A 22972-nucleotide genomic window follows, 5' to 3' on the forward strand; every position below is an offset into this window, starting at 1 on the left:
ACAGAAATGGCTTAGCGGCCTTGTAAAGTATTTAAGAATAAGAAAGAAGGAGGAACCAAGGAACTCTTGAATTTAAGAATCTGGTTTTCCACACTCTCCTCAACCATTCCATTGTGATTAGTAAAACTAGATGAAAACTTCACTCTAATGGCCAGTGTTTTCCATTAATGTCTTAAATTATGGACATGCACGAACAGTAATCAGTACATATGCTATTACAGCATTCACATTTAAGCAAGTATTATACAGATCTCCAGAATCTTCAACATGCATCCTAAGTTTGCTGTTGGGACTTTTTAAAAAAGATCCCTTTTAGTTTTTACAAGAAGTCACTGGAATGTATGTCAGTATTTGTCCACAGTCCCTCTGTATAGATCTCTACGTCCTTATTTACAACCGTGCAAGCTAGCAGACCAAATGCTGATTTCCATACTGCCTGGTTACATAAAAATATCAACTAGGACGAGACTACTTACCAAGTCAGATTAAATATGGAGCATGACAGTGTTTCCAGAGGAAAAAGTATGACATCCCACTAAACAGCTCAATTTTTCAAATTAAAAGCGGAAGTAAAATTCAAGGTTGGTAAGAGAAACACACATTTAAACCTTCGTGATCTAACTGCTTCCTCCAGTTTGATGTAAGCAGAAAAGAATTCCCCAACTCTGCATCCAACTATTGCAAGAGGAGTAATTGTGTTGTTTCAAGAAGGAGATTCCGAAGAAATCAGCGGAATGGAGGAGCACCACATTAGGTTCTCTCCTATATGAAGTCTGCGTGAGAAAACACACAAGACCCTAGTTCTCCAAGTCTAGAGAGTTGGTGTGCATGAGAATCACCTATGGGATTTGGTAAAATGAGGATTCCCCAGACCCTTCCATTTAGTCACTAAGGAATCAGTCTAAGACTCCATAGTTTTAATAAACATTTTAGGCAAATTCATTCTGAGGCAGGATGCCCAAAATACTGTTCCTGCGCTGTCAGAATACAGGATACCTTCAGAGTCCAAAACATAGTCCAGTCCATAGTGGAGGAAAGAAAAGCCCTATCTGATCTAATGAGCGCATCCTTCTTCTCCATCCCCAAAGACCAGAGCAACCAGTGTGTGCCCCACGGCCGGCCAGCTCACCTAAGCAGCGGTAGGGGATCACGATGTGGGCGTGGGTCTTGCACTGCTTGCGGCCCCTCTTGCACCAGTTCTGGATGGTCACTGGTTGGTTGGCTTCCACCACGTTGGTGATCTGCAGTTCAGGGTAGACCTGGAAGAGCACACAAAAAGGGGAAGTGTTACCAGCAGCAGACCCCCTCCTCAACCACAGCTGTTGTTCTTAGACACCGCTCTCTCGCAGCTTTCGTGCTGCTCTAACTCCGATAGAGCTTAAGAAATTCCGGGGAAAGAAAACGATGCAGGTGACAAAAACCTAATCACCCCATTCAAAATATTAAGCGATCTGACTTGGATTTTATTGTACCTTAAAATATTATTATTTTTTTCCCCAGGGGGAGATAAAATAGAAATGGGGAGGGGACCCTCTTATAAGTATAGGGTCATCTTAATGCAAAATCAAGTGGTGTGAGGATGATAGTCTGTAATATCCTAAATAAAGGTTATAGTAGATACCCCTGGGAATATTACCATTACTTAAATTTAACCCACCCCTATTTTACTAACTAAGCAAACATTTTACATACAGGATATGACATAGCTTTCTATTTAAAAAAATCTTCTCTTTATTCAAAGTAATTTATATAAGAATCATTTGTTGGGGCATCTGGGTGGCTCAGTCGGTTAAGCGTCTGCCTTCAGCTCAGGCCATGATCTCAGGGTCCTGGGATCGAGCCTCATTATTGGGTTCCCTGCTCAGCAGGGAGCCTGCTTCTCTGCTCTGCTTCTGCTGCTCACCCCCTGCTTGTTCTTTTTCTCTCAAATAAATAAATAAATAAATAAAATGTTAAAAAAAATCATCAAACAGTTATCATGGGTGTCATTTAGATAAAGAACTACATTCATGAAACTCTTCCCTTGATAACTAACTACAGCTCTTTGCTTTGATTATGGATCTCCATAGGGCACAGTGCTTACTAAGTGCTTGGAATGAAATGTGAAACTGAATCAACATAAAATAAATTTGTCCAATACCAAATTTATTAATAATAATGAGTAGGGATGTGAAAGAAAAAAATAAAAACATAAAAATGACCTTCTAAACTACACTTTGCACTTCACTAGGATTACTGTTGTGCCAAATGAAAACAATCAAGAGAGACAAGCCTAAGGGAAGTGAGGCTGTAAACAAGGGAATGGTTGGAGTGATCTAAAATCTTGAGTGGGAATAGGAAGGTGGGATACATGGTTAAAGGCTGTAGTATCAACGAGTCCTGGTGTGGGCTACAGAATTTCGGCATAAAGGCACCAAAGAAAGTGGGGGGGGTTACAAGTGGTACTTGGAGCGTCGGAGAGTTGAAATGCAAGATTTTGGAGGACTTACATCATTGGCAATTTCAAGGAGCAGATTACAGCCAGGGGAGGGAATGGCTGATGAAGAACGATGGCGGCATCAAGATCACTGGCAGAAAGAATAGTCAGGGAGCCGGGAAACTGGCATCTTGGGAGGATCTTGGAGGTTGGCATTGTTTGGGTGACAGAAAGCCAAGAGCTACACCCTTTGAAGACGGAGGGGGAATGCCGCTGAGGTGGAGAGAGGTCTCCAGATTCCCAACAGACAGAAGAGCAAGCTGCCCTAGCTCAGGAGCCCATACCTCACAGTTGGGGCCGGCAGTGTTATGGGGAGGAGGGGGAAGAATGGTCGGGAAGTGAAGATGAGGAGGAAGGAGGCACAATGCCAGCAGGACTGTTAGGAAAGAACTTCTACCAGTGGAGGCTTCAGGGAGAAGCAATGCTTGTGAGGAGAACCAGGTTTCTGAGTAAGAAAACAGCATCCACAGTGTGGGCTATGGATAGGGAGAATGTCACTTAGGATTGTCTGTAGCAATCAGAAGCCTTGCCCACGATCCTGTCTTTACTTAAACTGTTGATATTTTATTCATTGTGGGTTGGGGGACATTAATTCTGATTTTTAAAATACGGCATTAAAATATTATGTGACTCCGGAGTGCCTCATTCACCACACCCAGCCCTGAGATATATCAGTTAAAAAAATAAATAAATAAAGCACTGAGAACAGATAAAAGCTGGTCCATCTGGACAGTGGATGATTCAGCGCCAAAAAGAACCATTAAGCCATGAGGAAACCCGAAGGAACCTTAGATGCACACGACCAAGGGAAAGAGGCCAAGGTGAAGAGGCCCCATCCATACTGTACGATTCCAGCTCTGACATTCTGGGAAAGGCAAAACCATGGACAGTGAAATGATTAGTGGGTACCAGGAGCTCGAGGGAGCGAGGGACGGACAGGAGGAGCACAGAGGATTTTTAGTGCCATGAAATTATTCTATGACACTATGATAGCGAATGTGGCCATTATACGTTTGTCCAAACCTGTAGCTTGTACAACACCAGGAGCTAATCTCTACTAGAAACTATGGACTCTGGGTGATTATGAGGTCAGTGTCAAGTCATCACGTGGAACAAATATACCGCTGCGGTGAGGGGTGTTGATGCTGGGGGAGGCGGGACAGAGGGGGGAGTCAGTGGGACAGGGGATATGTAAGAAATCCCTATGCCACTTCCTCGGTTTTGTTATGAACTTAAAACTGATCTAAAAAATAATGTCTATTTTTTTAATCAAGATTTTATGTATTTATTTGACAGGGAGTGAGAGTACAAGCAGGGGGAGCAGCAGAGGGGAGAGTCTCCCCGCTGAGCAGAGAGCTGGATGTGGGACTCCACCCCAGGATGCTGGATCAGGACCTGAGCCAAAGGCAGATGCTTAACTGAAACATCCAGGTGCCCCATAAAGTCTATTTTTTTTTTTAATTAAAAAATAAACAGTGTAGTGAGGGATAAATCCAGTGGGAGAGGTATATGCCGTAAGAACACACAAATCAGGATATCTGAATCAGAACCCTGGGATGGATACCAAGAAAGCTACTCTTCAAAAACATGGCCAGTTAACGTAGCTGGAAATGGAAACAGCTACCTCCCTTTATTTTATTTTGTTTGTAAGTATCCTAACACCTTGCTGCATGCATTTCGGTCACGGATAATGCTCAACTTGAGAATGCCACTAAAAATTTAATATCTCCATGGCTTTCTTCCATATAATGAAAGGTGAAGTGGCTCTTTGTACAGGATATAATTCTCCCGCCACCTTTCTTTGTTTATTAGATCACAAAAGTACAGCATTCGTGAGTCATAAACTCCATGACACTGGAGAGTTTGCCCTGAGGGACACGACTTGATGTGCCTTAAAGTGCGAGTTGCTGCATTTTTCTTAAGGGGTTCTAGCAGCCTCTTCACAGAAATACTACCCTGCTGAGCATGTTCTCCAGAGCTTTCAGTTTTCTGTAAGCCCTGTGGCAGGCATGGACAAGTCACATTTTTTTTCCTTTTAATTGCAAGCCAAAACCAAACAATAAACAAACAAAGAAACAACCATTTGCAGGGTACAAACCAGGAAGCAGGAAAGGAAGGACACACCGCACACCATCTTCAGTTTCTGAGAGTCAAGTTGGGGCAACAGAGCAGTAACTCACTCCACTGGGAATTTTCTAGTGGACAGAATTGCATACTGACAAATTAAAATCGGGGAAAACAAGGCTTTCCCCAAGATCACCAGAGCTGCAGAAAGTGTATCAGCCAAACACAGAATTTACTTCTGGTTCCTACCATGAGATCCTAGAGCACTTGTGTCCTTCCCTGTGCTTTGACTCTCTCTATAGAACACCGACAGGGTCGGCTGTTACTATGCAGGTGGAGGAGGAAATCACAAACCCTGAACCTGTAGAAATCCCATGCACAGTGTACCCCAAGCCTGATTTACCTATTTTTCAGAGACAAGGAGTTCTGAGTTTGGATCTGCCAAAGATAATAAAATTCTGCTGTTCTAAAATCAGGAGGTTTATTTTAAAAGAGGGAGGAACATCAACAAGACAAGTATCAAAATTTCTTTGGAAGTGCAAAGAAAGTCCCAGGGAGTCCACAGGCACACACAAGCCCCAACTCAGAAACAGAAACAAAACGACACAATGGAAAAAACACATCAAAGTTTCTGACTAAAAATTCAAGTCCCAGACACCTAGTTTTTTATTAAGCATCTCTAGTAGGTGACCAGAGACAACCATTTTTATGTTATGAGACAAGCGTTTTATGTTGAAAATATAGCATAGCTTGCAGGTTTAGGCAAGAATAAAAATTAATGAGATCCGCCAAGATGTTCATGGCTAGTGAAGTCCCTGACTTTTTGCCATGACTCATTAGCAGTATCAGTTCAATGTTTTACATTTTCTTTGTAGCATCTCAAATCGTAACATAAAAAAATAAAGATAGCTGAGCTCCTTCGGCAATGTGCCGCTTTCCAACACAGGTAATGCCTGTATTGCTAACACAAGAAGCATTACTAATAATTTGCTAGTGTAGGATTAGCAAGTGAATTTTTATATGGCCTCTTTCTTTTCTGAAACATTTCCTGTGTGAACCCCATATATGAGCAACTATTTTCTTGATTAATTAAAAAAAATGTAGGCCACTAGAGCCATCTGAGTAAATTCTTAAAACAGAAGCAAATCTAGGTCTGTGTCAGTTACGTGAATAGTACACTGTTCTCGGTTCCTACAAATCTTCCCGAATCCCAGCTACCCAGAGCAAGCGCTGTATAAATACAGCGTGCTCCAAACACACTCCTACTTAAGACCCTTCCAGCACGCTCCAGATGCCCAAGCCTATTCGGGTGTCCCCTGTGTCATGGACAAACCTCCCCCACTCACAGTGTAATGCAATGTTAATCCCTCTCTCCACTTCAGGAATGCTTTCCGGTATTTACCACAGTGTGCCTCACATTTGGGTTAAGGACACATGTATACCTCTTTCCCAGGGGAAAATGCACTTTCCGGAAGGGCAGGAAACACAATTTGGCACCCCAGAGCCTTCCTATGGTTCTTCACGTTCATTACCTTTGGTTGAAGGCTATCAGGAAGCTGCCAGCTCCCTTCCCCTCTCTGTGGGCTCTGTGGGCTCCAGCCCCCCCACCTTCTGAAGATGTCCTCATTAGTGGCCATGTTTTAACTCTGCAGCTCTGTCCCTGTAGCTAATTAGAGTCCGAGGAAAGCAAACTAAATCGCATTCTCTTCCTCCAAGAATTAACACACACAGGCTCCAGGCAGACACAACACCCGGCTGGTAGGAGAAGTCATCATCAGAGATGGTGGGGATCTCAAAACCTGCAGGGGGAGGGGAGCGAGGTGCGTGCAAGCAGCGGCTGGCCTAGAGCATAAAAAAGGAAGATGTGCACACAGAGAGCAGCTAAGGTGAGAAAGGCAGGCACAAGAGCCCAAAACAGACAAGGCAGAGGAGCAGACGGGACCGCTGATTACCTATCACTCCAGTGAGTCATGGCACGGCCCCTCCAAACTTTGTTGACTTTGGTTTCCTTCCAACTGAACAAAACCCAAAAAGGCCCCAACTCAAATACTGGTTCACAAGTACCCTCTCTTTGATCCCCTCAATCTCTGAATCCAAAGCAGTTTATCTTTTATCTGTTGCCTACCCCCTTCTGCCTTCCATTACGGCCCTGTGCCTTTCTGCCCTTTAGAACACACACTCCCTGAAGGCAGGGACAAAGCAATTCTCATGTTCACTTACCTGCAGGCAGCACTGTGACAGCACAGCAAGTGCCTGATAAATACGTAATGGTATTTCTGCTTAAGCTCAGAGTCCCCTAATTATAGGGAAATTCAGGATATATTAAACCCCCATCAGGGATTATCAATGTATCTCTTAAATGAATAATCTAATAGTATAATATTATAGTTGGACTATGAGCATTTGAGAAAAATAAGCATCTCAACACCCTCCAATATTGTTCTCCCAAGTATGATGTGGCAACTTATATAAATAATAGCCTCATATAAGAGGCAGTAGATTATGGTTGATAAATACACAGCTAAAGAAGATGCTCAGGAAGAACTAAAAGTCAGGATCTTACTTTGACTGAGAAGACCCATCCAGCGGGTCCATGAACCCGAAAAACAGCCTATTCTCTTGGTTAAAGAAGTATCTTTTATCATTAAAGCAAATGTATGAGTACATCAACTTTGAAAAAAAAAGAGAGAGTTGAAGCAATTCAAAATATTGACAGCAAGGAAAGAAGAGTAAAAAAGAATCTTTGATCCACATTAGACTGTCATAGTTGGTCTCCCCTCACTACGGAAGAATACCTTAAAACCCGGTCACCATAGGCATACTTTGACTCTAAATTTTAAACATCTAAAGTCTCTCTCTCAATCTCTCTCTCTCTCTCCAAACTGGAAATATATAAATCTCAGACAAGATAACTTTTAAGTTGTTAAATATGCAAAGCAAGAAAAGACACTGATGATATTTAAGAAAGCCAAGAACATGTAGTTACATACATAAAATATAAAAAATATAAAAGTAGTTAAGATATATGATGTTAGAGTCCTACAGAACTTTCCTCTGCTCCCAATAATTAAAGCAAATGGGGGAATCCCTTCATGTCCCTTTTGCAAACAGGTCACCTGAGACAAGCAACTAATACCAAAAGTCCTCTTTATACACAACTAAATTCCAAATGGTCTAGGATGTTCAAGACCACAGAATCAGATGCAGTTAGGAAAAGGCTGAAAACAGAGTTAATGGTCATGGTAAAAAAATTTGCTGCAAATTCTGAGGATAGATTGCTTACTGTTCCTTCTAGTCTACTGACTTTTGAAATCAACTTCTGACCAAATTCTCTAAGAGATTTCTTGTTGGGAAAAAAATGCTGGAAATTATGTAGTAGTGATAAAATTATGTTTTAAACATACAAGTATGAAAATAAATAACATGAAGCTTTGATTTGTCTTAAATCAATTTACAGTGCAGCAAAGGGGACGAGCAGCACATCTGCAATCAGAGGCTTGCCAAAAATGATGCAGACCATGAAGGAGGCAAGAGAGAGCACATGCACTCCAGACTTATCTAGGAATAAGATTAGATCTTATAATTACTGAAGTTGAGTGATAGGTACTTTGAGCATTCATTACAGTATCCTTTTACTTTTATGTGTGCTTAAATTTTTGAATTAAAAAGAATTAAAAGTAACAACAACAGCAACAACAAACCAGTCCAGTGGAAACTGAGTCAAATTTCTAAATTTAGAGTGACAGAACAAATTCAAACACAAAGATCCAACTGCCATTCCTGACTGCAGTTAGCATGGATGAACAAAGAATCAGAAACTCCATAGCAGCGCGCGGCTCAGTGGGTTAAAGCCTCTGCCTCCGGCTCAGGTCATGATCTCAGGGTCCTGGGATCGAGTCCCGCATCGGGCTCTCTGCTCAGCAGGGAGCCTGCTTCCTCCTCTCTCTCTCCTCTCTCTCTCTCTAACTACTTGTGATCTCTGTCTGTCAAATAAATAAATAAAATATAAAAAAAAAATAAGAAACAAACTCCACGGCAAAGTGGTACAGAGGTCATCGTGAGATATTTTCATCTGAAACCTCTACTACCAATTTCCTTTTCAAAGAACACAATCCAAGAGGAGAATAAGAAAAATAAAATAATGGAGGGTTTCCCAAGTGCCGGAATCATCACAAATGTTTTCTGTGTAGCAAGGCACGCAATGCTCCATCAGGCAGCAATCGCCCCATTGCACAGAAGAGCAAACTGATGGAGCAGGAACAAACCACGGTCAGTGCTATTGCTGAGCACGCAAGGGGCATTAACTACAAGTTTTAAGTATGTTTTCACTTCAGCGTCTCAACCAAAACAAAGGTATGCCCCAGACAATACGATTTCTGTTCCTGGATGAAAAGGACTTAACTTACTTTCTCCTTTAAAATTTTCTGTAATATGAAAAAAAAATCGTATCAAACTGTTTTCAGCATAAATTTCATTAATAATGTGAGGGATTCTGGGAACGGAGTAAGGAATCTGAGTGAGAAAGGGAAATGGAAACCAAAAACAACGGTCTCTGCTTACGACGTCGTGGGGTGCCGAAGGGCAACAAGCACCTGATGAAACTGGGCTGCAATGTGGGAAGTGAGAGCCGGGCTAGGTGTTCACAGTGATGACCTCATGCAAAAGCAAGGGACATAAAAAGTTGCAGGGAATCGGCCTATTTCCCAATAATTTGGTCCAATCTGTTTCCAACACTGCATATTCATAGATGTGCTATACGCACTCCTGTTCAGAGTTGGACTATACTGTCAGAGAACTTCCTTCAACGGATAAGGCACACTTACTCTAGAACTGCCAAATGTAGAAACAAATGGGGGGGTGGTGTGTGAGATGGGGACAATCACTAAAATAAACAGAACAGGACACGAATATGAAAACATCATCAGATAGGTACACACAGAACCTAGATTGTCCTTCTCGGTCAGTTTATGGCGATTTTTAAAAATATCCAAAGTGTACAGTTTTACTAGTCAACTCTACCTCAAAAAAGAAAAGAGAAAAAACAAATTACCGGAAAAAAACTTTCAGAAAATAAATTAATTACATGTGAAATATAAAGTCCACAGTATGACTATGCACCTGAAGTAAAAAGTATTACAGTATTATAGTAGAAAAGCACCTAGTGTTCCTGCAAATATGTAATAATTGAGTATCCACTTAAGAAGGAGCTAGATGATAAGAAAGACAAATGTTAAATTAAACATTAACTTGATTAAATGATAAATGTATAAAAAAAAATCCAAACTTGGTTGCAACCTCTTTTAATTAGCTCTAAATCCTATGGTTTGTGCAAGCAATCCTTACAAGTACACAGACCATTAATGCCTACGATATATCTGTTCTCATATATAGGCAGCCGGACAGCTCTATTTGCAAATTATTTCACCTAACAGGAATTTCTGGATCTTTCAAATACTGGAACACAATGCATATATGCCTGTAATGTGTAGGTCAATTTTAAGTCTACAAAGGTGGATGAACACACAACAAAATAATAGTAATGGCCAAGAATGTACCCCGGCTTCTACTGTTTCACTGTGTATACAGTATGCCCTCAAAATTGGTTAGATTAAAAGAATCACATATAATGTTTGTTTTTGTTTTTGTAACTTAAGTTTTAATGCCACAGTTTTGTGCAACCAAGGTTGAGAGGTAATTCTTGATCTGGGTCTCCCATGATTGGTTATAGTAGGAAGGCAGGAAAAGGAAATGGGCTTGTTCAACGTAACAAACAGGCTGATTTTGTTTTGTTCAGACACTGGTATGTTTGGTTCAGCAATCCTGTTAGTTTGTAGACAAAACAACTGTTAATTTAGAGAAAGAAAATGAAAAAAAACAAAACAAAACAAAACAAAACAGGGAACACACATACTGTTAGCTGTGGTAAACACTTCAGAAAAAGAGAGGATGCCCATAATCTAACTGAAGATTACAAGCAAAGCCAACTTTCCAGCTGAGAATCTCTGCCTCTCTGGCAGGCTTCACCTGTTCCAAACTTCCTCCAGAGACCTGCTCCCCGGGGGAGTTAGCAGAGTCAACACCTGCTCTGGGCCCTATCCTTCCAAAGGTGCTGGGAAGGTAAGGATTCAGAGTGTGGCAGAGACTGTGTTTTCCTTTCTCTCCTTAAAAAGGGGGGAAAGGGGGTACCTGGGTAGCTCAGTGGGTTAAGCCTCTGCCTTTGGCTCAGGTCATGATCCTAGGATCGAGCCCCACATCGGGCTCTCTGCTCAGCAGGGAGCCTGCTTTCCCCCACCCCAATCCCCCGCCTGCCTCTCTGCCTCCTTGTGATCTCTCTCTCTGTCAAATAAATAAATAAAATCTTAAAAAGGGTGGGGGGAATAGTGCTGGGACTTCACAATTTCCTGTTTGACTCACAGTATTTAACTTCAACAGCACACACCTGTGTGTTCCTATCATGCAGCAAGGACACGGTCTAAGATTGATGAGGCAGCCTTCCTGGATTGCTCATGTGGAAAGAGAGCAAAGGCTGGACTCGAAAGGTCCATCTGTCTAGTGAAGCCCATGTCCCCTCTTTACGGCACCTGACCCCAAGGGCTCTTTTATCAGATCATCTTGCATACAAGGCGGACGAGCAGCATGATCCTTTGCAGACATCTTGAGATCAGAATCCACCCCCCTTCCTAATCCAACCTACCCTTGGAGACAGGCTAATTTTTCTGAAAGTGCCCTGACCACAAAACACTCATGCTAAGAAACAATCCACAGCTCTTATTTCCAGAATTAGACCTGAAATCCCCAGATTTATAATCAAGACCTTCTACTTTCCAATTCTCTGAATTCTCAACTTATCCAATCATATATTTATAAGCTACTTATGAGCCAAGAATGGTGTCCCGCCACTCAGAAACACATGACACAAAATCCTACTCTAAACAGCATTCAATAAATACTTGCTAAATTTGCCTGAATTAAATCTGGGAATGAACAAGATTCTTATTACCCTTCCAATTTTTTATTCTCCTATCCCAATGCCTTTGGTTTAAATAAAACAATGTGTTTTTTTTTTCTTATATCTCATTTCATTCAAAAGAAAAGGGAAAATAAAATCTAAAAATTGTCATTTTTGTTTCTAGCCTTTACTACATATTTCAAAGGGAATATTATTCTATTTCTGTTCTATTTATAAGACTCCTTGTTCCTTAGAACAATGTAACGGTTTGGGTAACGTAACAGTTCATTAAGGCAAGTGGCCACTTTAGGCTGTTAAATGATGAATAATTCAAACAGTTATTTTCAAGTTGTTTCCGTCATGGCGGTACTTTCTGTGTCTCGTATCTAACAGGGGAAAGGAACTGTGTTCTACCACAGGACCACAGAGGAAAATAATAATTGAGCGAGTATCTGTTATGGTCATCGATTACGGCACACAAACCAGCCCAGAACTTAATAGCCTCAAATGATAAGCATTCAGATCATAAACAATAAACTGTGTTGTCTCACACAGTTTCTATGGTCTGGGATCTGGGAATGACACTGACGCCTATGGGCCCAGTCAAGATGCTGGCTGCGGTTACAAGAAGGCTTCACCTGGCTACAGGCTGTACTTCCCAATGGTTCCTTCTCATGCCGGACAAGCTAGTGCTGGCTACAGGGAGGGGGCGTTTGCTCCCCATCGCGTGCCCATCTCCAAAGTGCCGCTGGAGGGGGTGCTGGGCAGATGGCAGAGTAGAAGGACCCCATCCCACATATACAACCAGATACCCCTCACATCCAAGTCATGGTGCTGTTTAAGTGTCCTTACAACACAGCAGCTGGCTTTGCTATAGTAAATACATGCAAGCTTGAAGCCACGCTTTCCTGAGTTCACCTCACTACCATTTCTGTAACATCCCATGGGTTACACAGGCCAGCCCTGCACAGGGTGGGAGACCACACACAGTGTGAAGGCCAGAGGAAGGCAAGTTCCACTGGAAGACATCCTGGAGGTTAGATGGCTACCACACCATATTTGAGAATGTCTCGCTATTCTGTGGTTTGACTGGGCAATTCTCCACATGGCGCTGCTGGCCAGCACACTGCAAGGAGGGCTACAAGACGCAGGCAGGCATTGTGCACATGCCCGGTAGCTGGTACCACTCTCTGGTGTCTCGTCTTCTACGGGGCACTGGTGCCATCGTGGGTCCCCACCCTCATGACCTCATTTCACTCTCATTAACTCCCAAAGGCCCCACCTCCAAAAACCATTGTGTTGGACATTAGGGCTTCAACACACGAAGCTGGGGGAGGCACATTCAGTCCGTAGCAGTCCTCAATACCTATCTGATGAAGAAATGAAGGAAAACCCTCAAATGGGACTGACTGTGTTAATAAAAAACCACCACATCAAAAAGTAAGGAAATGCAAGTATTTGAATGATAACTAGGCAGAAGAGTAACTATAATGATTAGGGAAAACAGGGCATTCATGGGTACCAAGATTCGGGGTTAAATGCAGATTAAACAAATACTCAGTTTAAACCCTAAGTTTCCAACTATCTTCCCAATCAAATCAGGAGGCAAACATGACAGTATTAATAACAGAACACCAAAAACAGGGAACACAAATTGACAGGAATTAGAGACTATGAAGGACATGGACTAGATAATTCACCATCAAAATAATAATATTTGACACATCATATTAAGTTAAGTATCCACAGATACAATGTGCAGCTATACAGGCAATCTTTTAGAAAAACAAATTTAACAAGTGAGTTAAATTGGTTAGCAAAAGGTCAAAATGAGGTTACGGTCATGAGTTCAGCCAGTTTCGTTTTGTCCTGCTAACAGCTGCCGCTCTGACTCAGCCAGCTGTCTCTACAACATCTGTGTTTTGGTCACAAGAGGGACTGAGAACATAAAGAAAAAAATTATTCATCACTGCTGGGAGGAAAATAATCAGTAAATGAGTAGCACTGTAAATGGTAACTAACAGTACTGGTTTTTGCATTTTTTTTAAGTATTTGCACCATGACAGGGATGACTAGGTGGCTAAGTAGGTTGAGCCGCTGCCTTCGGCTCAGGTCATGATCCCGGGGTCTAGGATAGAGGCCTGCATCGGGCTCGTTGTTCAGCCAGGAGCCAGAGGTAGAGAGAGCTCTACTTCTGCCTGCCACTCTGCCTGCTTATGTGCTTGCACTCTCTCTCTCTCTCTGACAAATAAATAAAATCTTTAAAAAAAAAATTTTTTTTTAAGTATTTGCACCATGACAGATGCCAGAATGCAATGGATAAGTATCTTCAAGGTGCTGGACAAGAATGCCTGTCAACCTTGAACTCTATACTTAATTAAGCCATTGTTCAATAAGAATTTAGAAATAACTAAGATGACAGTCAACCAAAAACAGAAAAAAAAAAAAGTAATCAAAATAAGTGATACAGGAATAGAGATTCTTTGGTGGAAGGACTGATGTAAATGATGAACCCAGTTAAAGACAGAACCTGCCACTGTTGAGTATTATGGCAATGGAACAGATTGTAGTATTACAACTTTCGAGAATTTGGAATTACTACAACTTGCAAAACCTGTGAAAAGAGGACACAGAAAAACTGTGGGGACACCTGGGTGGCTCAGTGGGTGTTAAAGCCTCTGCCTTCAGCTCAGGTCATGATCCCAGGGTCCTGGGATGGAGCCCTGAATTGGCCTCTCGGCAGGGAGCCTGCTTCCTCCCACCCTCCCCCCACCTGCCTCTCTGCCTACTTGTGATCTCTGTCTGTCAAATAAATAGATAAAATCTTTAAAAAAAAGAAAAGAAAAGAAAAACTGTAATTATTATTTTCCTTGGCTTTCTTATTAGAAAATCATTCAATACCATCTAAAACAAAAACAGGGAGTCAAAAAAGGAATAAAGGAAAAAAAATTTCAACGAAACACAGAAAAATTCAATCCCTACAAAAGAAAACTATTTCTATTCATAAAAGAAAAATATTAGAATACCTACAAAGTGGAAAGTGGCAGGAAGACCTTAAAATATCCATAAGGAATCTTCCAGAGAGTTCAGGATGCACCATTCAATAGAAAATGCCAAAGAGGGTTTCAAAGTTCTGAGCAACCATCTCTCCACCCCACCAGTTTCTCAAAAGCCAGTTAAAGTCATGACATACTACAAATTCCCTCAGCTACCGTCTCTCCAACCTATAACTTTTCTAATTCACTGTGTGTTTCTAAGCCCGCTGTGTTGGGCTATGGTCTTTATTCTATTTCAGCCCCATGCCGCTCACTCTTGTCTCCTTCCTAGCCAAAGCCCCTCTCCCCACACCCTGTGGCTCTGGCTGGGCTATAAACAGGCCACACAACCTCAGGACCATGGTGGACCAGTCCCAGTACTTAGTCCTTACGGATATGGTAATTCATCTGAAGGTAGGCGCATGACCAAAAAAGCAGGGCCAACCAGAAACTCCACCTTGGAATTATAATGCACAATGGCAGAACCAAGTTGGGATGCCAAGCTAAGACAACACACTCCCGGAGCTCCTGGCTGCCATCTTCCCAGGCTTCCGTCTTTGCAGGAGAGAATGAGGTGAACACACCGGAGGAAGGATAAGCAGAGAACAACAGAGACGCCAACAGAGAGATTCCAGGCAGCGCTGGGTCTCAGCACCAGGATCTAAGGACCCAGTTTTTGAGGATATTTTAAAAAATTCTGTAAGCTGGGCGCCTGGGTGGCTCAGTGGGTTGAGCCTCTGCCTTCGGCTCAGGTCACGATCTCAGGGTCCTGGCATCGAGTCCCGAATCGGGCTCTCTGCTCAGCGGGGAGCCTGCTTCCCCCTCTCTCTCTGCCTGCCTCTCTGCCTACTTGTGATCTCTCTCTCTCTGTCAAATAAATAAATTAAAAAAAAAAAATTCTGTAAGCTAACCACATCCCAAGATCCTTCCCATCTGTGGCAGAAAATACTCTCCATGGGTAAAATGTTTAGTGGGTTTCTGTCACTTAGCAACAGAAACTGCCTAATTAACCCACCTTTATAATTTTCCCCTTTTCTTCTTTCCAAGACTCAGCCTTATTCCCTGGATCTCATTCCTACCTAGTTCTTACAGATACTGGAGCCTACTTCTCTTATGATTGGACTTCTACACTCCCCACAGTTTAGCTCAGGCTTCCTTTAGCTTAAGTTCATTCCCTTTGGAAAACAAAAACAAAACCAAAACAACAAAGACACAACAAAAAACAAAGCCTGTCCCTTTTCCTTGAATTGCCTTCAAGCTCCCTGCGTCTGGATCTTCCCTCAGAGAATGCACAGATGTCTTCACCATCCATTCATGTCATTCTTCCTGTAATCTACGCAAGCTGACTTGTCCCGGGCTCTTCCACTGAAATTGCTCTCTTAAAGATCAACAATGGCCTTTTATATGCCAAATCAAAATCTAAGTCACAATGCCTGTGACTTAGAAATGGGGATTACTGGGTGTCCCCAGCAGTGACTCCCAGGTGTCCTCTTCCAGAGCCCTGGGGCGGTAGGGGAAAAGATGATCTGATTCCACAGAGTGTGTTCTTCTGACTGACTTGCTATTGACTGGGCTATCTGACAGCTCTGTAAGGGTGGATAATGTGGAAATCGGATAGCAGTGCAAATGTGTCCGTCCCGTGCGATGCAGTCGGATGGGTCCTATTCCTAGCCTTGTATGTGAACCTTGTTGGGAAAGGTATTTAAATCCCTCTAGTCCATCTGACCCAGCTTTAAAATCTTCCAGGTCACCTCATTAATTAAGGAACTGAATAAAACCTTTGATGTGTGTTCATTTGGCAAGAGTCAAGTTTTTGCATTGTCAAAAACTATGCTTCAACCTTTCGGTCTAGATCACACTTGCACTCATCACTTCATGTAGAAATTAACCCGGCTTGGCTTTCAGCATGTGGTAGCTCCTGCCTCGGTCCTAGGCCTTGGCCACTGGCCCTCCTCTGCTCATGGCATTCTTTCACACTTGTTCCCCTTAAATGTTGCAATTTGCCAAGATTCTTTTCCAGATTTTTCCCCAGAGGTACCACGAGGGTAAAAGGAGAGCAAGCACTTAGCAAGGTAGCGTAGCTACCTTGTTAATTGTTAAGTTTAATAAAAGTTAGCTGGCAATAGCATCATCCACATTGTTGGTTTTGTTATCGCTAAAAGTATTCTACAAGCCTGTTTCTCTCTCTAGATCCCCTTTCAGGGACAGGTTCTGTGTTCCACTCATCATTGCCTCTTTAGCACCCAGAGATATAATGTTTGAGGGAGGGAGAGAACCACTGGGCTCTCGAAAGGTATTCATTCATATTATCCCCTTACACTAAAATATTTTAATGAAAGAGGTATTTATTAAAGGCCCCAAGCAAGCCTTCCTCCCTGATTCCCAATCACCAGTAAAGTTCTGGTGGAAGGTCTTGGGGGTACTCCTCACGTCTGCTTCCCTTTCCCACTTGCCAGATGATGGGATCTGAGACCCTTACAGCCCAGAGTCGCTAGCGGTATGGGGTGGAGGGGGAGAGCAGCACAGTCCAACAGAAATAGAATGGAAATGTATCACCTATGTAATTATAAATTCCATGGTAGCCACATTAAACAGTAAAAACAGGCGAAGTTCATATTAACAACATAGTATTTACAATTTAATAACATAAATATGAAGTTTAAACCAATATATACAAAATATTTCAATAGGAAATATGAAATTACTAATGAGCTATTTTATATTATTTTTTCATGTGAACTTTTAAAATACAGTGTTTATGTTACACTTTCAGCACACCTTAGTTTGGGCCAGCCACACTGCAAATGCTCAAAAGCCACACCTGGCTTGTGGCTACCTTATAGAACAGCACAGAGGGTCCTACAGAGAACACAGAAGCTAGCTATAGGGTCAGCGTGATAAAGCAGGAGGAGGACTTTTTGAAATGCAAATCTACAGTCCTTCCCCTTCTTTAAAAAAAGTAAAAAACACTTTCAATGACTTCCTGCTGTTATGGAAAAAACCAAATTCATTAAAATGGCTCACAGTCTGATGTCCAGGCCCTTTCTTATTTCTGTGGTGTGATGTTTGTCTAAACCATCTGAAGACTCTAGCCTGTGCACATAATCCTGGTGGGTGGTGAGCTGAGACAGGCAGGCACGACATAGGACAGCATTGCCAAGACAAAGGAGAAACAACCAAAAAGCTTACTCTCCTGTCCCACGGCTACCAACAATGTGGCAAAGTCTAGGACCCAGAAGAACCACCCTGTGGCTTAGCCCTAGAACAAACAACAGACAGGAAGGGAAGCTACCCAGACAAGAGTGGGATCTCTAAGTGGCGTGGGAATAAGGGTTGTTCTCAGGATCGTGAAAAGTAATTTTTATATGGTCATCATACAAATGTAAAAGCATCTGATTACTCATATAAGTGGCACTAAGGGAGGAAAAATAAGATGCAAACTAAGGTACATACATCAAATTAGCCATTCAACAGAAAAGGATGATGTGGTCAGCATCATTAACTGAACTTAATTCTATCCTTTAAAAATATATGTATATTTAATATTCAAAATGATTAATCCGTATGCATGTTCAGAAGTGAAACGGTATAAAAAACCCTATAAGCATGCACACAGAGCAATTTATCAAACTCATAACTTACTACAAAACTGTCCCAGAGGAACTCTTGCACAGAATGTGAATATTATTTCCAAAATGTGTATTTTAGAAATGTCCTATCTGGGGCAGAGTGGCTCAGCAGGTTAAGCCTCTCTCTGCCTTCAGCTCAGGTCATGATCTCAGGGTCCTGGGATTGAGCCCTGCATGGGGCTCTCTGCTCAGCAGGGAGTCTGTTTCCTCCTCTCTCTCTGCCTGCTTGTGATCTCTCTCTGTCAAATAAATAAATAAAATCTTTAAAAAAAAATGTCCTATCTGGACAAAAGGTAATTTCTTATCAATCCCTATTTTTTTTTTTAAGATTTATTCATTATTTTCGGGGGTGAGGGGCAGAATAAGAGGGAGAGAGAAAGAATCCTCAAGCAGACACCCCACCAAGCATGGAGCCTAGTGGTAGGACTTGATCCCATGATGTTGAGGATCATGACCTGAGCTGAAATCAAGAGTCAGACGCTTAACTGACTGAGCCACCCAAGCACCTCACTTTCAATCCTTATTGAATAAATGCTTTTAATAAGAAATATAATGGACTTAAATATTAGTGATTTTTACTTAAATATGAAAAATTACCTTCTCACATCGTGGTTCATGCTCCTTCAAGATAAAAATTCCTTGATATGGAATATATTGTGATGATATGGATGCTTTTTTGCTTCTCAGAACACAAGAGTTAATACTTAGAGAATGTCCTTCTTCAGAGTGTCACCAAAAAAAAAAAAAAATGTGTGTGTGTATATATGTAAAAAAATATATACCTTAAAAAGGAAATTTTCTAGTACATAAAAGATTACAACAATGTTGCCAGTTTATCTGTTGTTTATATGAAGAATAAGAAGTTTGCCAAGAGGCATAAGACTGATTCCTTTAGATGCTCTTAAAACACAAAGAGCCACATATCCTAGAATAGGCAATTGTCTGGAAGCGTGGGATAAGATGTCTTGGACTCCAGTTATTTTAAAATTAAATTAGTAAGGAAGGAATATCCTATATAATATAGCAAGGAAGCTAGAAAAATTACAAAAAGGATGAAGATCTTTATGAATGGTGAGGGTGTGATTTCTAGAATACAAAAGTTAAAAAAGCAAAATACAGAAAGGAGCTTCCTGTAAGCACCTTTTTTATAAGAAAAAGAAGGAGAACCAACCATACATTCTCTTTTGTTAGAAGGATAAATCAGGAACAATGAAAATGTTGATCAATGGAGGACAGGTGGCGAGCGAGATTTCTGAGTGCAACTTTTTATAGAGTTTCTAAGTTTTAACAATGTCAATGTCTTACATTTTCAAAAAACAAAATTAATAAGGAGCAAAAGACTAAGACTGAATATAAGCAAAGAAAATGGATCAAAGTGGTAATATAAGTAAGGAAAACTAATTCTAGCAACTTTTCAATACATTATCTTGACTGTGAAATGATAGTGGGATATATGCCAAAAATTAATGAAGTGCCAAGAGATCTTAAACTTTACTCAGTTGGTTTATGGATGGTTCTATCATGACATCATAATTTTTAAAAAAATATGTGTTATATATGGTAAAGCAAGTAAACATAATGATAGCATAGTGAATCATGAGGAACCAAGATTTTCCTCCCTTCCCCTATGATCCTCTGTTTTGTTTCTTAAATTCCACATATGAATGAGACAAAATCAGTGAGAGAGAGACAAATCGTAAGAGACTCTTAATCATAGGGGATGCCGGAGGTGATAGGGTCAGGGATGGGGTAACTGGGTGATGGGCATGAAAAGGGGCAGGTGATGTTATGAACACTGGGTGTGGTGTCGTATAAGACTGATGAATCACTGAACTCTACCCCTGAAACTAATAATACACTATATGTTAATTAACTGAATTTAAATTTTAAAAATAATATTTTTAAAAATCATTAAAAAAAAAGAGGTGAGCATGTGAGTTCTGGGGATGGATGGTAGCACATTGTAGATATATTTAGTATCACCAAACTGTACACTGGTTATGATGATCGATTTTGTGTGTGTATATCTGTACAACAATAAAAAATTGGGAAAAAGTACTAAAAAAAGGAACCAAGATTTTCACTGTAAGAGATAAAAGATCAATACTTCAGAAGTGAAATTAAAAAAAATATACGCATGTGACCCAACATGAATGCCCAGCTCTCAGAAGGGACTTACTTCTTGGCAGTACTGCAGGATATCCTCCTTGGTGCCAATGCAGGTTTTGGTCCCCGAAGGATCGGACTCCCACTTTCCATTTTGCACGTTCATGTGCATGTTCAGTTTGCCGCAGAACATGGCAACCTGAGGTTCTGCCAGCAGGCCGGCATTGCCATCAGTGGGCACCTAAAAAAAAATAAGTTCAGGTTAGTTACACAAATCCACAGCTCTGGGGAAGAGGTTGGGGAAGGGTTATAAAGAGGAACATAGCATGCAGCGATACCAAAAATAGTTCACTTTCACTTCCAGAAATTCCTGCAAGTAGGAATTAGCTCTGCCGTCCACATTCCCTTGAGTATCACGTAGGCTAATACATCTCCAACCACCTACAGTACAGTGCTTTTTTAAAATGTCGAAATACAGGCATTAACAATACTGAGAAGAATTTATTCATTGAAAAGTTTATGCAATCCCCCGTAGCAGATTCTACTGTGCCTACTGAAAGGTTCTGAAAATAAAATAAGGTGTTTTTCTGAAATAAAAATAATCACTCTGGAGGAAACCATATTCTCATAATAGCCTCCAACTGACTCACGCAAAGAACAATGCCAACTCCCTGCTGGATGACCATGTCTAAGAGTAAGGTTGTACGGTACCTCCCAGAGCTGAGGGCATGATGTCAGCGTGCCTTCTTAGCTAGCAAGTGACATTATTATTTTCTAAACATAAAAATTACTGTAGAATTTACCATGCACAAATATGGCTGAGTATGTTGGCCATTCCACTGGTTTTCCCCAGAATATTCCCTGGTTATCATTCTCAGCTTTTTTTTTTTTTTTTAAATATGAGACTTTATTTATTTGAGAGACAGGAAGCACAAGAGCATGTAAGGAGAGAGCAGGAGCAGGGGGAGGGGCAATGGGAGAGGGAGAAGCAGACTCCCCACTGAGCAGGGAGCTTGACTTGGGGCTTGATCCCAGGACCATGACCTGAATAGAAGGTAGTTGCTTAGCCAACTGAGCCACCAAGGCACCCCATCACTCTCTCAGCTCTTAAGAACAGGTTAAGGGTGCTGGAGTCTCACCTCCCCATGTACACTGTGAGGATGCAGCAAGGTCTCTTTCCCAGAGTCCACCTACTGTGTGCTAAGCTCTTAATAGGTCCTAGCTATTGCTGTTACAGGCAGTATACCATTTCACCGACATAACTGAAAAGGTTGCCTTTCTGTATTTCCAAACCCTTCTGTGAACAGATACTACCTTTCCAGAAGTGTTTTTCAAATTTTACTTAATGGGTTCTGATGTGTCAAAAGATTAAAAAAATCAACAAGAGATAAAAAAATAAATCCACAGGAGTAAAAGCGTTATTGGAAAGCAGGGAATCAAAAGACACATTAAGCAAAGTAATTCCTCCTTTGTTAAAGCCAGCTGCTGAGGAAATGGGTGATAGCCATGTCAAGAAGAGTAAACTTCCGCCAGAAGCCATTCATACCGTCAAGAACTAGATGATTCTATAATAAAGTGTATCATTTCTAAAAATTGTTCACAGGAGGGAATAAAAAACAAAACAACTAAAATTGCACTGAGAGATTTCAGTTAAGAAATAGCTTCTTGACATTTCTTCCCACAGAAATGTAAAAATAGATCAAACATCTGTCCATTCTAGTCAGCTTCATATATATTTTGTCCAACCACAGCAGATTTATGTCGTTTAAAAAAAAAAAAAAAAAACTTGCACTGAACCCAGCTGAGACCCGTCACAGATCCAAGTGCAAAAGCTCTTGGAAAAATCTCTAAAACCATATTTCAGGTAACATTTTCTACGTATCTAATTCTACTTATTAAGTATATTATAAAGTATACTGAACAACATTCTGCCTCTCCATCTCCAGATGTAACAGAGCAGCTGAAACCACAGTATCAGGTCGTCAGCAGGAATCAACAAAAATAGTTGGGACCCCTCAGCTCCCCAGTCTGGGCCCCTTGCCACCTCCTACAATTTCCAAGCCAAAACCTGGGCATCTCATTTTCCAACAGATGCAAAAACCAGCCTAAGCAGAATGCTCCACAAACTTAAGTGTCACAGCTTTTTTGAGGGAACAGGAGGAAATTCAACGCCTTGATTCTAAAAAATCAGAATACAAATTTTGTCAATTTTATTGAAATAAGTAGTGAGACAATAACTCTGAAAGAAAGTCAAATAATCATCAGATATCTATAGATAAGGCCCTATATGAGATGCTATAGAGGATATAAAAATATTTTTAATGTATAAAATTTATTTATTTCAATGTAAAATATGAACCCTTGTCTTCAAGGAATTTATAGTCTAGTAACAAGATCGCTACTGGATTCTCCATGATTACTTCCTTCTGTTCAAATTCATTCCTTGTCCCAAAGATTTCCAGTCTTAGAATCTTGGTAACTTATCTCTTAGTGAACAGAAAGACTAACGGTCCCCCACCACAGTTGGTAATTATTTTATTGAATGAATTCCCCCCTTGGTAGCTCAAAATGTCTCTGACCTGCTCACTACAGGTTCTACCTCCTCATCAGTGAAAATGCCCTTCATTCCATAACTTCCCTTCAAGGAACATTTAAGTGCCAGTTTCTCTCCCTGAGGCAGCCAGCCTCGAAAAATGCCCCCAAGGACCCTGGC

General features: G+C 41.2%; 1 protein-coding gene across 7 annotated transcripts in view; it reads right to left on the reverse strand.

Annotated features, from left to right (window-relative positions):
• The window catches only part of LOC111152475 (amyloid beta precursor protein), a 277755-nt gene that overhangs the window by 191888 nt on the left and 62895 nt on the right, over positions 1-22972 (reverse strand). For all 7 annotated transcript variants that reach the window (XM_022510996.1, XM_022510986.1, XM_022510978.1 and 4 more), the window contains exons 2-3: positions 20333-20500; positions 1130-1259 (exon numbers count right to left, since the gene is read on the reverse strand). In XM_022510996.1, the coding sequence (XP_022366704.1) occupies positions 1130-1259; positions 20333-20500 (298 nt within the window). The remainder of the gene's footprint in view (positions 1-1129; positions 1260-20332; positions 20501-22972) is intronic.

The sequence above is a fragment of the Enhydra lutris genome, unplaced genomic scaffold (genome assembly GCF_002288905.1).
Source record: "Enhydra lutris kenyoni isolate GAN:26980312 unplaced genomic scaffold, ASM228890v2 scaffoldscaffold2, whole genome shotgun sequence".
NCBI classification, from domain to species: Eukaryota; Metazoa; Chordata; class Mammalia; order Carnivora; family Mustelidae; genus Enhydra; species Enhydra lutris.